At 48.7% G+C, this 13,477-nt stretch overlaps 4 protein-coding genes across 4 annotated transcripts; 3 read left to right on the forward strand and 1 right to left on the reverse strand.

Annotated features, from left to right (window-relative positions):
• Nucleotides 1–78: 78 nt before the first annotated feature.
• ONS95_011363 (uncharacterized protein) lies at nucleotides 79–2,814 on the reverse strand. Its single transcript, XM_058504973.1, has 7 exons — nucleotides 2,702–2,814; nucleotides 1,947–2,502; nucleotides 1,593–1,796; nucleotides 1,452–1,542; nucleotides 1,005–1,403; nucleotides 560–925; nucleotides 79–511 (listed from the first exon to the last, which is right to left on the reverse strand). The coding sequence occupies exons 3-7, from the start codon at nucleotides 1,738–1,740 to the stop codon at nucleotides 430–432; spliced, it is 1,086 nt and encodes a 361-aa protein (XP_058359529.1). The 5' UTR covers nucleotides 1,741–1,796; nucleotides 1,947–2,502; nucleotides 2,702–2,814; the 3' UTR covers nucleotides 79–429.
• Nucleotides 2,815–3,781: 967 nt separating this feature from the next.
• Nucleotides 3,782–4,742, forward strand: ONS95_011364 (uncharacterized protein; the record flags this gene model as incomplete). Its single annotated transcript, XM_058504974.1, has 2 exons — nucleotides 3,782–4,271; nucleotides 4,327–4,742. 2 exons carry the CDS (start codon nucleotides 3,782–3,784, stop codon nucleotides 4,740–4,742), a joined length of 906 nt encoding a protein of 301 aa, XP_058359530.1.
• A 303-nt stretch (nucleotides 4,743–5,045) lies between these two features.
• Nucleotides 5,046–5,561, forward strand: ONS95_011365 (uncharacterized protein; the record flags this gene model as incomplete). The annotated part of the gene is made up of 1 exon (XM_058504975.1): nucleotides 5,046–5,561. One exon carries the CDS (start codon nucleotides 5,046–5,048, stop codon nucleotides 5,559–5,561), a length of 516 nt encoding a protein of 171 aa, XP_058359531.1.
• A 3,278-nt stretch (nucleotides 5,562–8,839) lies between these two features.
• ONS95_011366 (uncharacterized protein) lies at nucleotides 8,840–9,298 on the forward strand (the record flags this gene model as incomplete). The annotated part of the gene is made up of 1 exon (XM_058504976.1): nucleotides 8,840–9,298. One exon carries the CDS (start codon nucleotides 8,840–8,842, stop codon nucleotides 9,296–9,298), a length of 459 nt encoding a protein of 152 aa, XP_058359532.1.
• Nucleotides 9,299–13,477: the final 4,179 nt, after the last annotated feature.

A 13,477-nucleotide genomic window follows, 5' to 3' on the forward strand; every position in this document is an offset into this window, starting at 1 on the left:
GATAGGCAGACAGGATACTCCAAACCAACAACAAATTTAAATAAGTGTCGTGGAGCATTTCAGCGAATGTTCCAGGTCGTCAGAGGCCTTTAATTTTTGGGTTCTAGCATTTCTTGGTTTAGTACAATTAAATTTCAATTTCGGGACGTTTCGAATCAATCGTTCTCTAATTTCAATAACAGGCTCGCCTGTCAATCTTACGCATATAGCAGAGTAGGTAAGAGGTTGTTTGGAGCCGGGAACGAAGTAACAAGATAGAAATCTAATTTCCAGAATTGTCTTCCACGCTTTTTTACCTTATCCGGCTATCAACACAGATTAAATTCATTACAAATTGCTCATGAAACCCTTCATCACATTCCCAACCCACCAGGTATCAAACCATACGCCTGATATTAGCTATACGAAAATCGAAAACTTTTCTTAGCCCTAGAACACCATGTCCGGCTTAGTATAAAGCACACTTTCCAAAGCATCTCGAACCTCGAATTCTTCCAATACTGCGCCAAACCTGCACATATCAGTACCAAAACCTGGGAGACAAGGTTAATAGACATACCCGTAACACCTGACTTTTCCCCTAAGCTCCAGGCACACGTTTTGGAAGTCGGTGGTAGACATTTCTGTGAACCTGGGATGGCCAAGTACCATTCCCCAAGCCATAACAGGCGTGATCTCCCCGTCTAGATTCAGCCGTTTACTAAGGTCCAGCAAGTTCGCCAGATCTGGTTTCGACAGATCCCATGTCTTCTGGGCATCGCCATTGATGTTCGTAGGCCCGTGACCGAATGGCATCTCGGGCTTACTTTCGGGATACGGTTCAGGAGGGCACGAAGCCATCAAGGCGTGGCCGCAAAATTCGCCTTCGGGATCACTCGCTCGCTCGATGAGGAACTGGATGTGGTCCATACACGGTCTCTCGAGCCTATGCGTGGTGAAAAAGCCTCGTTAGCTACTGCGGGGGAGGCGACATGTACGCTTTCGAAGGATTGGCGTAAACTGACGTTAACACGAAGTCAATGCCTGCCTGGTCATAATCCACCCCCTGCTGGACCTGTTGTTGGGCCATACTCCGACCGTTCATGCCTGTACCTGATGCACCGTTCTGAAAGTTGGGATTCGAATTGGTTGGGGGTGGTGGGCTGTATGATTGTGACCCTGGAGCGTAGCTGCCGGAGATGCTTCCGCTGGAAGTATATCCAACGCTAGTATTGTTTGCAAGCTCATCAACACCACCTGTCCCATTCCATGGTATGCCGTGTTGGGCGAGGATTTTTTTGAGTTGTCGATTCTCCTCTGCAAGTGTATCCTTGTCGCGGGATACCATACTGAAATTCTCCTTGAGGCGCAGGACTTCTTGCTCCAGGGCCTTGATATATAGTTCTTTTCTTTCCCTGTGCGTTCTTGATGCTGTTAGAAGATAGAACCAAAGTATTCCGATACATGCCTACCGTTGCGCCTGTCTGTTCAATTCTTGCCTCCTCGTCAATGCAGGCTTGCTATCCGGCTTTGGTCCTCTCCTCTTCGGTGGCTGGCCGTCGACTAAACGAAGGTCAATTCGTGCACCGCACCAACGTAGTAGCAGCACTGACCTCTCGTACTCTTCTTTTCCGTTAAATTCTTCAAAAATCCCAGGCTCATGGAAAGCGGGCTCTTGCTGCTGTCCGACTGGCCGCTGCCATATCCACTCCCACCTACAGATTTATTGCCGTATTGATCGGCTGGGGACGCGGACGACATGGTCGCAAGGTTTGGAGACGTAAGATTGCTATCAGCAGCGCCCTGGAGAGCGATCTCTGCGTGATTTTGATTAGCCATGTGCCTTTACATGAATCGCGGTGCTGCTTGTGGTTCGATGTCAACGCTCAAGCCGCAAGGTGGCTTCCAGTCGGCGGATACACGGGAGCTGATTGCGCAGGAGCGAAAGGATGTTGTGCAGAACTTACCCAGAGATATGGGAGCCAGGAATTGTCCACCGGCTGTTCTAGACTGCTACTGCTTGATAATTGGTGACAATAGGCTTCGTACGCGCGTGGCGGGGTGGATGTGAGGTATTTGGAATTGAGGTTGTCGGAGAAGGGTAGCGAGCGACTTTAACCTAGGTATGGATCGTCGCAGGGGGAGCTATGCAGGTTGAGGGAGATCAGTTGCGACTACACCACGGCTCTGGAAAGGCTGATGTTGAGATATGATAGAATATCGTGCACGGAGGGTCGAGATCAGATCAGATGGAGACGAGATAGAATGGCAGATGTAGGCTAGCTATCGATCGGGAAGAGTTGGTCTGTTCTGCTGTGGAGGGGACGTCGTCTTAAATGCAATTGATGTCGGGGAGCCACAATTGGGGGTCTGTTCGGGTATTGGCATGAGCTTATTCAAACGGTATGGGGCAGTGCAAAATGCATTGGCTGATGCCCGTGCCTAAGGTGTCTTGTCTTGCCTTGCCTCGCCAGAAACCGAAAATCAGCGGAGACGGAGAGAAAGTTCCCGTTTTAAATTGTGCTGAGAGAAGTGAGTAGAACGATAACGAGCAGATACTTGGTTGAGACTCGAGAGGTGATGCCGAGTTACGAAGGGTACCTATATAGATAGATAGATAGATAGATAGATAGATGCCTTGGGTAAAGCCGAATTGAGGTAAGCGGGGGATGGATGCCCTCTGATCAGACCACTCGAGACTCTGTGCTTGTGCAACACCAACCTTTTCCATTGCTCCTTTCTCCAGCTTTTCCGGAGGAGCGATGCTCTGCTCTGCTGGATGATGAGTAAGAGAGCTCATCTCATCTCATCTCATCTCATCTCATCTCATCTCATGCCAAGCCGATATCTGCCTGGCCGACCTAACCAACAAACTTGTGCTCTGGCGCTTTGGGCTTGCAAACAAAGGCATGATGACAATGTAATGTTTTGCATAGAGGACGATCGAACAGTGGACGAGAAAGAGAGCTATTCCTGCCTGGCACTGACACATTAGCACAGCCAGACCGTTTAATGGTCAGACAAATTGTTTGACAGTGAGTAAACTCCGGGCCCATCGCATCCAATAATCGCCCTCGCCTTCGCCTCTCCGATGCTCGAGATCTCTATTGCTGGTCAAAGCTCGCTGAGAGCGAAAAGTATTCAAGTGCCTGTACCTCCCTGCCTCCCCTCACTACAGTACGTAGGTGGTACCGAGGTCCTGTCATCATAACCTTAAATTCTTAAATCCTTCTCGCCGGGTTGTCCTTGTCCTCGTCCTCGTCCTTGTCCTCGTCCTCGTCCTCGTCGAGCGCTGGGACGCAGACATGGGAAAGGGTGGGACGGTAACAGCCTCAAGTCCCTCAAGCAGGCAAATTAGCAGGCAATCTTACCTACCTAAGGTACCTTAGGTACCTCAGGCTCTCAAGCACCTCAAGTAAGAATCTAGATAGGTAACCTCAGAGCAGGTAAGGTTGGTACTTACCTTAGGTAGGTTCCTTAGGTACCTTCGCCCGGGAAGTCTTTGCCAAGAGAACCCTGAAGCCCGTGCCTGGCACATGCACACGCACATGCCAATACCAATCGCCAAAGTCCAGTCTCGTCAGTGCAGCTGCAGCTACAGTAGCTAGCTACCTTATCCACTCCAACCCACCTGGACCTTGGAACCTGGACGGGAACTGTTGCACCAAGGCACGACGACGTGGGGCACGAGGGCACGAGGGCAAAGCAAAGGCCACTCGAGTGCGTCGTTGACCGCTGCTCGATTTTGCAAATTCTCGTTCTCCCTTCCATTATTCTCTGGACAGACTCGCAAGCATCCAACATGTCGTCTGGAAACATTCTCACAACCCTGCGGGGCCTGGTAATCATCATACCATGGGCGTTGTGCCTGGTCCTCATGGACCTGGTTTGCTCTCTGCTCCTCCCCTTGAGTTATTTCTTCCCTGACGGAGTATACAATGCGTCTTCATTCGTCGCTTTCACAAATTGGAACTGGATACAATGTATTTTCGAGGTGTTCAATGGTGCGGTGATCACCATGTCCGGAGACAAAGTCCCTGAAGGAGAGTCTGCCATTGTAATTTCGAACCATGTCAGCTGGACGGACTTCTATATGATCCAAGCACTTGCCATTCGCGCAGGCATGCTTGGCCGCTGCCGCTGGTTTGCGAAGATTGAGCTTCGCTGGGTGCCGTTGCTTGGATGGGGTATCTGGGCTATGGGAATGCCTATGGTGAGCAGACAGTGGACGAAGGACAAAGAAGAGCTGGATCGAGTTTTTGCAGGGATTACTGTGCGGAAATGGCCAACTTGTAAGTTGCATAACACTGCTTGGGAACTAGCGACAAAATACTGATCAATTCATAGGGCTCATCAGCTTCAGCGAAGCCACAAGATACACTCCCCAAAAAGCAGAAGCAGCACGAGTATGGTGCAAAGAGAACGACCGACCAATCCCCAAACACCTCCTCTATCCTCGCACAAAAGGCTTCGTGACGACAGTCCAGCATCTCCGAAAGGCCAAACACATCAAAGCCGTATACGACATGACTATTGCTTACGAGCACAATCATAAATTTCTGGAAGCGCCAACGATATGGGAGTCCCTTAGCTGTGGGGGACTGAGTGGAAAGAGAGGATACAAATTCCATGTTCATCTGAGGAGATTTCCACTGGAAGATCTACCCGAGAGTGAGGCGGAGCTCTCAAAGTGGCTGGAGACTAGATGGGTTGAGAAGGGAGAGTGGTTAGAGGAGAAGAAAGAGGAATGGGCAAGGAATTGATTGGAATCGAAGTCAACATGGTGTTCTGTAGACCGTTTGATGGGCTGGTCGTACAGGATTACCTCTTGCTAACTACGGCTCAAAAGACCATGTTCGAGACTTGGCTTCGATGCCGTACCCCGTGCCGAATCCTTTGTGTCCATATTCAGCATCTTACTCTACACTAATCCGCAAACGCCCCAACCGGCGACAAAGGGAAGTTGGCCTTCAACTCTACATACATATCGTATCTTGAATATGCAGCTGCATGGATATCTTCGATACGTGTAAACGCATTCAAGCAACCGTCAACTCATTACCACAATGCCCTTCCGCTCTTCCAAAGTTCAATCTCGCATCATGGAAGCCGACTCCCGCCCCTCCCTCTCAATCTCATTCCTAGACCTCCCGTCGCCGTTTCACGCCTCTCACCTGAATCCCTACTCGCCACACAACTCACCTTCAACCAACCTATCCTCCCCTCCAGATACTTCCAACCAGAGCCCCAGATACACAGGCATCTACGACCGGCCCAATACCCACGGAATCTCTAATAACTTATCGTCCAGCACCTCCTCATGGTGGCCTATTGGCAACGCCTTCAAGCACAACTATAACAAACTCGACGAAGCCAATGATGAGGGCTTGTTAACGCAATCACATGGTGTTGAGGTTGATATCATTGAAGATGCGATGCTACAGAGAACGCTGCGGAGGAGGCTATTCTGGGAGTTAATCGCTCTTGGAGGCCTATTGGTCTTTCTGCTGGGTATCATCGTGCTGTGTATTAGAGGTACTGGCGGGATGAGAATGGATGGTAGAATCTTGGCAAGGGATTAAGCTGTGGAGTTGTATCTGGGGCAGGGACAGAAATTGCGGGGGGATGGAAAATGGAAAAAGATGACTAGATTTCGTGGATATCTACGAAGTTTTCTGGGCGATATTGGGATACGGTTCTATGTTAGACAAGATTCGCACAATGGAAAGGCATTGAGTTCGAAGCTGGGTCTTGAGGTCGAGTGCCCTGCATTTCCCAGGTTGTGAGCATATGGTGAGATATTATGGAACAATTCTGTGGCGTTATCGTTTTGAGTTCGTGTCTCATTGCTTTCTCTTGTTTTGCGGTTTTGCCTTGCCGTGTTGTGTGAATGGGTTTGGTACCATTCTTGATGGTCCATCTGAATGCCATGAAATATAGTAGTTATGGATGATTTATATCCAACAACATTCAATTTGCTTTGCTGTTACTATTCCCAAGAGAGCGTGCTACGGCGAGTCTGCGGCTCTGAAGGTGGGGAGCGGCTTGGAGGAGGGGGAGAGTCGGCGCCGAGTTTCGGTATCTGTTGCAAAGTAGTCTATAGTCATACTTGTGTCTTTCTTCCTCAGTTTTGTTTACATTCGGCATACACACGGACAATGAGACTTCCATCTTGGACTCTGCAAGTGCTAAAGGCTGTTCAAAGAATCGGAATTCTGCTACGTCAAGACTAGGAGCTGCATCAGCCAGCGTACCACTCAGATTCTTACTTTTCATTGTAAGTGAGTGTCTCCCTCGAAATATCTGCCTACCTTGGTTTGATTTTTACTACTTTAGTCGGAGCAAAGGCGGTGGGAGCGGCAGATCAAGGGAGATAAAAGGTGATGTTTTCCTCCAAGCGCGTTCTGACCTCAAATAACAAAAAACGACTTGGAATCTGGCAAGGTGTGCAAATACCAAGATGCCTCGCAAACGCAAGCCTGCAAGCCAGGTCAGCGCCCAAGGCGTTCCTGATCCACCAAAGCGCAAGAAGGAGTCTTTCTCCAAAGGTCAACATTGTCAAGCCCCCTCAACGGTCAAACCCCTTTGCGGCCTCCAGTACTCAATCGAGTTTCTGGACCCAGAGCTACGCAACTGGCTTCCGCTTGACAGCAGACCTGCTGATTGAATGAGAGCTCGTGTACCACTTGTGACCGAATTTGTTAGGAAGGATGATGACTAGGCTAATTTTTTCTCATTCATATCGCAACCAATACATACAGTACCGCGATATCAATGCCATTGAACCATTATCCGAAACTGCCGAAGTTCAACTTGGCTCCCTGTACTTCAACTTCAAACAGGATATCTATCATTATTTTGCTCTCAAGCCGAAGGCTGATACTAAACTCGACTACTGCTACCTCAATTTACAACTTCTCGATTCCACAACTTCTCGATTCCACCTTTGTAAGGCACGTGAAAATAGTCGGTATACGTTTAATATGAGTTAGGCGTATTCAGCTTGCGCTGAATATTGTGATCTTTTGGTCCAGTTAGTGGAGTTGGTGTGAGCCTAACCTCGGCATCATTACACTTCACCTCTCTCCTTGCTATCCCGCAACCTCTCCGCCCGCTCATCCGTCGCGTTATCGTCAAGAACGACTTTCAGTACATGTTTGAAGCGGTCTCTCTGTCCGGTTGCGATTCCACAGGGAAGATTCCGTACGAATAAGACTACGTACGAGTTTCTGAGTAGGGAGTTCGGGGCGTTGGAGGAGGTTTGATTGCTGATGGGGTCCATATGCTGCATTTGTATGGTGCACTTCCTTGTTTCAAGAAAGCTCTCGAGATCGGTGAACATGAGTGAGAGATGGGGATTGGTTGAGGAGGTCAAGAAAGAACAACCGGAGTTGGAAGGTCGGAAGGTGTTTTCTTGAACGTTGACGTTTGCTTGAGGAGTGCGGGAGCTTCACATGTCAATTGTCAGATCATCATGGAATCTTGAAAAATAGATCCAAGATATCGCAGAAAGTCTTGGAGCTGTTTCTGATGGCCTTGGTTGTGGTATGGTATCGGAAAGCATGGACATACTTCGACGTGTGGCAATTCTGACAGAATAACAGCAATAGGACACTCGAAAATAACTTCCTTAGAGCAGAGACCTAACATAAGCTCGATTGATTGAAGACATGGAAGCTTTCATCTGTACTTTTTGACTTGTGCCAGCCTATCCTGTATCCTCTGTTGAAGGTGTGACGATGAAGTGGCGCGAGGTGGCTCCACCCAAAACGCGCTAGCTAAGCGAGACCCATGTTTACTTTGCTTTATCAGAGCAATGATCCTCCAAAAGTGGTCTTTTATTCTGAACTTATGCTGTGAGGGGTCAAATCCTGTCTACCTTAGATGCGGACGATACAGAGTCACATAGGTAGGACCAGGTTTCCAGAACTGGGGAAACCAGAAGCTGGGATCGCTGCCGCTGCCAGCACGGGAAGGGAGAAAAGGGCGGCAAATAGTATGCACCACTGCACGCAAACGATAACTGCATGCGAGATTGTCAAAGTTTGATTTATTCAAACCAACAATAACTGTGTTCTGTTTCTGTAAAGGGGTATCCAAGCAATGATAGCAATACAAAGCCACGTATCAAAACAAGTAGATAGCTCTATATATACAGCATGGAGAAAGTCTTCAAAATACTGCAAAGAAAAAGAAATCACAAGCCTTTTTGGGATTCAAAGGTAACCTTTATCTTGGGTATGAGGTACAACTTAATACTTATACGTGGATACTACTTCAAAATGAAACACAAAAACGCGCACACGTCTTCAGTACAATTGCGCAGTACGAGCTTTGGACTTGTCTCTCGACTTGGTATTTTTTTTAAAGTAGACCAGCTGTAGCCTTCAGATCTCACTGGGTCTCTGGGTCTAGTATTTAGGAGGGCGATCAAACAAACTATTTGTACCTCGCTTGAGAAAAAGAACCTTCCAGACTCAGGACTCAGGAGGGTGCAAATTTTCAAAGTAACTAACCGAGGATCAACATCAATCAAACACAAACTCCGAAACAGACCCAACAAACTTCAACAAATAAATGGCAAAAAAACTATTTCTATACTTTAAATTACCAGAACAATGACGAAAGGGAAAGAAATGTCTGACAACAATCCCGCATAAAACACCACAAACCCTTCTGGCCCAGCTCAGACGAACGGGGATCCAAGCTCCAGTAAAAAATTTCCTATCTTAATTCCGACAAGAGATTGACCTCAAAATAGTCCCACATAACTTCACTCTCTTCCAAAACCTGATCCCCGAGCTCAGCATCCAAGTCTACGGTGCAGCAATCGTACCCCGCTACATAATCTTCCGCTACGATGCCCCCCGCAATATCTACATCGCTGCCCCTGCCATCACCGTCCCCAACCTCCTCCGCGCTTCGAAAGAGGCCCAAATCAATTGCCTACGACACTACATCGAGGTCTCGGCTATTCCCGGCCAGCCCAACTCCCCGATTCGTCTTCCTGCTCGCTCCAGACCACGATACGGTAATGGCATACTGCTGGAGTGCCATTACGCAGATGAATAGTTCGTCGGCGGCTGCGCTGCGTGCTGCTGTTGAGCCGGGTGGGTTTAAGAAGTTGGCCGTGGCTAGGGGGGATTTGATTTGGTTGTCGAGACACTTGGATGTTTGGAGGCGGTTGTGTGTGAGGGCCCCGGAGCTGGAGGTGATTGTGATTGTATGGCAGAACAATCATAGATTTGCGGAGAGGATTGGTGTTGCTGTGGATGAGGAGGGAGGCGAATCTGTAGGTTGGAGAACTATCTTGGAATGAGTTTGGCGTTCTTTAAATGATGTGTGAATACGATGGACAAGTGGGAGGATGGATTGGATTGGATTGTATGAATATGACGTAGTTCTAGTCTTCAAAACGGGATGCTGTCTGATATAAACATGTATCTGGACGATTTGTGTTCTTTGGCAGCCCGGTTTTTCGAAGAAACGACAGCTTCACTTGTCGTAATTGATCCCTCAGCAGCAAACTGTCAGGGGGTTGCTGGTGGCAGAAGCTTCGTCCGTCATAGTCAATTTCTCTGCAGCTTTGGTCGAAGGTGCCGAGAACTGCAGGGAGATGATGTCCCATCTGGTATTGCTCAGAAACAGCCATAGCCGAGAACCAGATTGCGTGCATATGCATGAAACCCCAAAGCTGCATTGAAAGCATTAGAATTCAATTGACGGTGTTCATATTTTCCCACTAGCTGAGCCATGCCAGCATCTAGGCCACTTGACAATGATTGATACGCTTTTGCGGCCATCACTACCGACTCGGCAATGATGCCTTGTCATATTCCTAGGTATGTGCAATGGTCTCTCAGCGTGATATAACTCTTGAATCTGGACTACTCGCAACAGAGACTTGTTGTCTGGGTGCTTTCCTGCTTGACTTCAACACGGCGGTGCACGTGAGAAACGCTTCAATTGATTGAATATTGTGTAATTTTGGGTATAACAAACGACTGCCTACTCAAAGTGATTGTGCACAAGAGAGCAATCAGTGTTTCAATCAAAATTATTTCCCCATTTACCAATACGATCGACAACAGTCCTCGCCTGGCTTACTTGCACACCTGCTGTGTTCTAAATGCCAAAGACGGCCTAGCCAGAGGCTGAGATTGCCTCGAGGAACCTGGGAAAGAGCGCCAAATAAGCTCTAAATCCTACTCGTTACGACTCGTAATCGGGAAGTTTAAAATTAGCTCTCCTCGTCCAAGTCCGTTTGCTAGCTAAGCTGCTGTATGCCGCCCAAGGTGTGCTGCAGTAGGGTGCGGGGTCAATGAATAGTGGCTCGGAGACTCGGGTGGCCCCACGTGTGTCAACGGTGACGGACGGTCTCGCGGCATTTGCGAACGCTCAGATGTGGACGGGAATAACGGAAACTATCTAGGTATAGATGTCTAGGTAGATAGGGTGTGGAGGAAGTCAAAGCATTGAGAATTTGAGAGTAAGGGTATGTAATTGAGTTGGAAGGATCTAGAGCAGGAAAGTTTGATACAAGAGCTTGGAGCTCGGGAGGAACTATCTTCTCCACAGACTTTCGGCCCCCGCTACTCAATACTTAGAAGCTAGAACTAACTCGACAATCTCAGCTCCCAAGTCACTGCAGCTTTGCCGAGTCAGGGGCTGCGAGTTTCTCGTTGGTGGCAGAGCAAAGACTTGCTTGATGAATCTAGAGTGTATTGTGATGTAACAAATACTGGCAAAGACTGGCAAGCCGGCAGTGCTAGGGAACTCAAAAACCCAAACTTTCATGAAGCCCACAAATACCCCAAAGTCAAAGACATCCAGACATGCAGCCAATGTTTCCAAGGTCGCTTAAGGTTGCACCATCGACTGAGTTGTCACACGAATTAGCAACTTTGCTGCACGTGATTGAAGAAACAGCTCCTTCAGGATGGGCACAGAGGGGTCAGCAGACAACCCCACATTCCCGGTTCAGCATTTCTGCATCCGCGGTGACGGCGCTGCTGTTGGTGTTGACAATGACTCGACTAGTGTCTGACGTCGAGGTCCTATTTGAGACATGGGGGGATGGGAAGAGAGGAAGCTTGGGTCGAGGAGTGGCTCCGTAGTCGTCTTGTGATGGGGTATCAAACTTCCGGAGAGTTCTATGATGAGGTGCCTAGGCAGGTAATTTTAAGTATTTAAATTTAAATGTGTAGGTTTGCTGGCTTGTTGGGCTAGACGTCTGTCTGTCTGTGGCCCTACCACAGGTGCGACCACATTCTCTGGAAGGATGTTGGATTGGGAGCCTGCTGACTGCCAGAATGGAGAATTCGGTTGGTCGCATGCTCGTTCTGTCGGACTCTGAGACCATAGGAATATTACACTGGTACCTTGAATAGGCTTGCATAGCTGCGTGAGACCTTTATTATTACCTGCTTGCGTGGAGCTAGGTGTGTTCCTGCTGTACACTCTGCACTAAAATTCGTGGTGGAGGTGAGCTGTGAGGTGATATACGGAAGTCAGAAGGACGTGCAGGAGGGGAGAGTCTTCTTTTCATGTAGGGTGGACTGGGATGTGACGGGTTGATGGTTGCGAAACTGCTGTTGTTGGGTGAGACCGGCCAGGAAGGGGGTATGCTCCCGTTTGGCGAAGAGGGTGGGATGAGATCCGTAAGATGCTTGGGATTTCGAAGTCGGCGCTCGCTTTTGTTTAGGTATGGAATGTCGTGGGAGTGGCAGGAGAACAGAAGCTGTTGTCCAAACAAACAAATATGTGGGTTGATATTGTCCAGGGGGACTTCCTTGGCTGGCTGCCCTGCGGTGGCAAATATACGACCCCTGTGGGTCCCACGACGCAAGAGAAGGACACAGAATGCTAGATTTTTTGTGACTGGTCTGGACTGGTGAACCGGAGGCAAAGGATTCTCCGATGACAAGAAACAGTATTCATCCAGATCGATGGTGGTGGTCGAGATGATCATCTCACAACCCCACCCCTTCTGGCCTCCCCCTCTATGTGGTGATACCTCAGCAGTGTTGGATCATGGATGGACAAGCAGAACTTGAGTCTCAATCTGGATAATTAATTGCCGCGCAGGTGCTGACAGCCAGAATGATGCGCCACTCATTCCATCCATTGAACATAGCTTGCTATGGAAAGGAGGTACACAGTCTGGACTGGCAACTCACAACTTGGTGAAGGGGGCTGTTTTCGAGCTAGAGTGGAGTATACATCGTAGGTTTGTAATGCAAGAAAGCAATTCGAGCACTTGCTCTAATTGATGATGATAACAGCTTATGCATATAGGTACCCTGTGGGCTGAGGTAGACGAAGTTTTTGCCTACTATGCGAGAAGAAGTTGTGGCCAGCAGGTAAGGTAGGTGTTGCATGCATGATGCAAAGGGTTGAGAAGAAGACAGGGTTATCGGCAATGATGTGAAGCGCTAGTGTTGCCATAGTGAGTCTTGCCTTGCAAAGTATATGATTCTTCTTGTCATGTTAATTCGTTAGGGAATCTTAAAGTGAAAAATGGCGAACAGCTTGTGTTATGGCTTGTGCATAGCCTTTTGACACCCGGCATAGTGGTTTTGATTGTCGTGGTGAGACAGCATAAATGCAAGTCACAGCAGATAAGAAGCCGCCCGCTGTCCGAATAACGATGCTAGGCTTGTCTTACAGAGGGAGTGGACGAAGTGCCCAGCAACACTCTGAGGGTGATATTGCATGACGAGAAAGAAAAAAGAATACAACGTTCAGAAGCGAGTCCAGCGCTTGGAATAGGAATCATGTTGTTGTTTTACGATACTGGAAGCGAGAAGCCGTTGGAGAAGAAGAGTTGGAGAGAATGCTCTGCCTCCCAGCCAACGACTCATACATATCCCATAGAGTGCATCTCGAAAGTCAAGTAAATCTAGCAATGGTGGAATCCCAAGCGTATCATTTACCAAAATCTGGTAGTATAAGTATTTTATGCCGCTTTCATGCAGCGATTTATTTATTTACGCATGCTGTCTGTCAGCCAAGAGTCTTCCCTGCCCTTGTATGCAGCCGTGTCATTGGTCAACCACCCATCGTAGCCCGCTGAGGGGAATCCTCCTCAGCGCCAGACCAGACAGACGGCCGATTCAAGGGTTCCACTCTCAAGTCACATCCCCAAACTCCTCCCAAGTTTTGGGCCCACCGACAACAACAACACCACCAAACTTGCCGCCGACGAAGACAATTGCTGCTCGACTTCGACCTCGTGCCGGTCCCGAGCCTCTCTTGACGATAGATAGAGCTGGGCTATCTCTGCAGAGCCGGCGTGCCTTTGTCCCGCCCCGACAAACGACTTACTCGTAGCTCTTCCTCGAACTCTGGCACCAATTCCTTACCCGAAGCGCTTCCCAGCCCACAACAAGAAGAGACATCAGCATCAATCCCCATGATGTCTCCTATCGCCGTCAGTTGCTAGGTACGGGCACTCCGCCGAACAGCTACGCCGTTTTACGACACGGTTCCGAGCCAG

This window comes from Cadophora gregata, assembly GCF_030347475.1.
Source record: "Cadophora gregata isolate MNR1 chromosome Unknown scaffold_5, whole genome shotgun sequence".
NCBI classification, from domain to species: Eukaryota; Fungi; Ascomycota; class Leotiomycetes; order Helotiales; family Ploettnerulaceae; genus Cadophora; species Cadophora gregata.

Bases quoted from the DNA above. Each gene is read 5' to 3' on its own strand.
- ONS95_011363 (XM_058504973.1), bottom strand. From the start codon at position 1,740: ATGTCGTCCGCGTCCCCAGCCGATCAATACGGCAATAAATCTGTAGGT. The intron at 1,404-1,451 runs GTAGGCATGTAT...AACAGCATCAAG, and splicing joins TTGAACAGACAGGCGCAACG to AACGCACAGGGAAAGAAAAG. The intron at 926-1,004 runs GTCAGTTTACGC...CACCACGCATAG, and splicing joins GGCATTGACTTCGTGTTAAC to GCTCGAGAGACCGTGTATGG.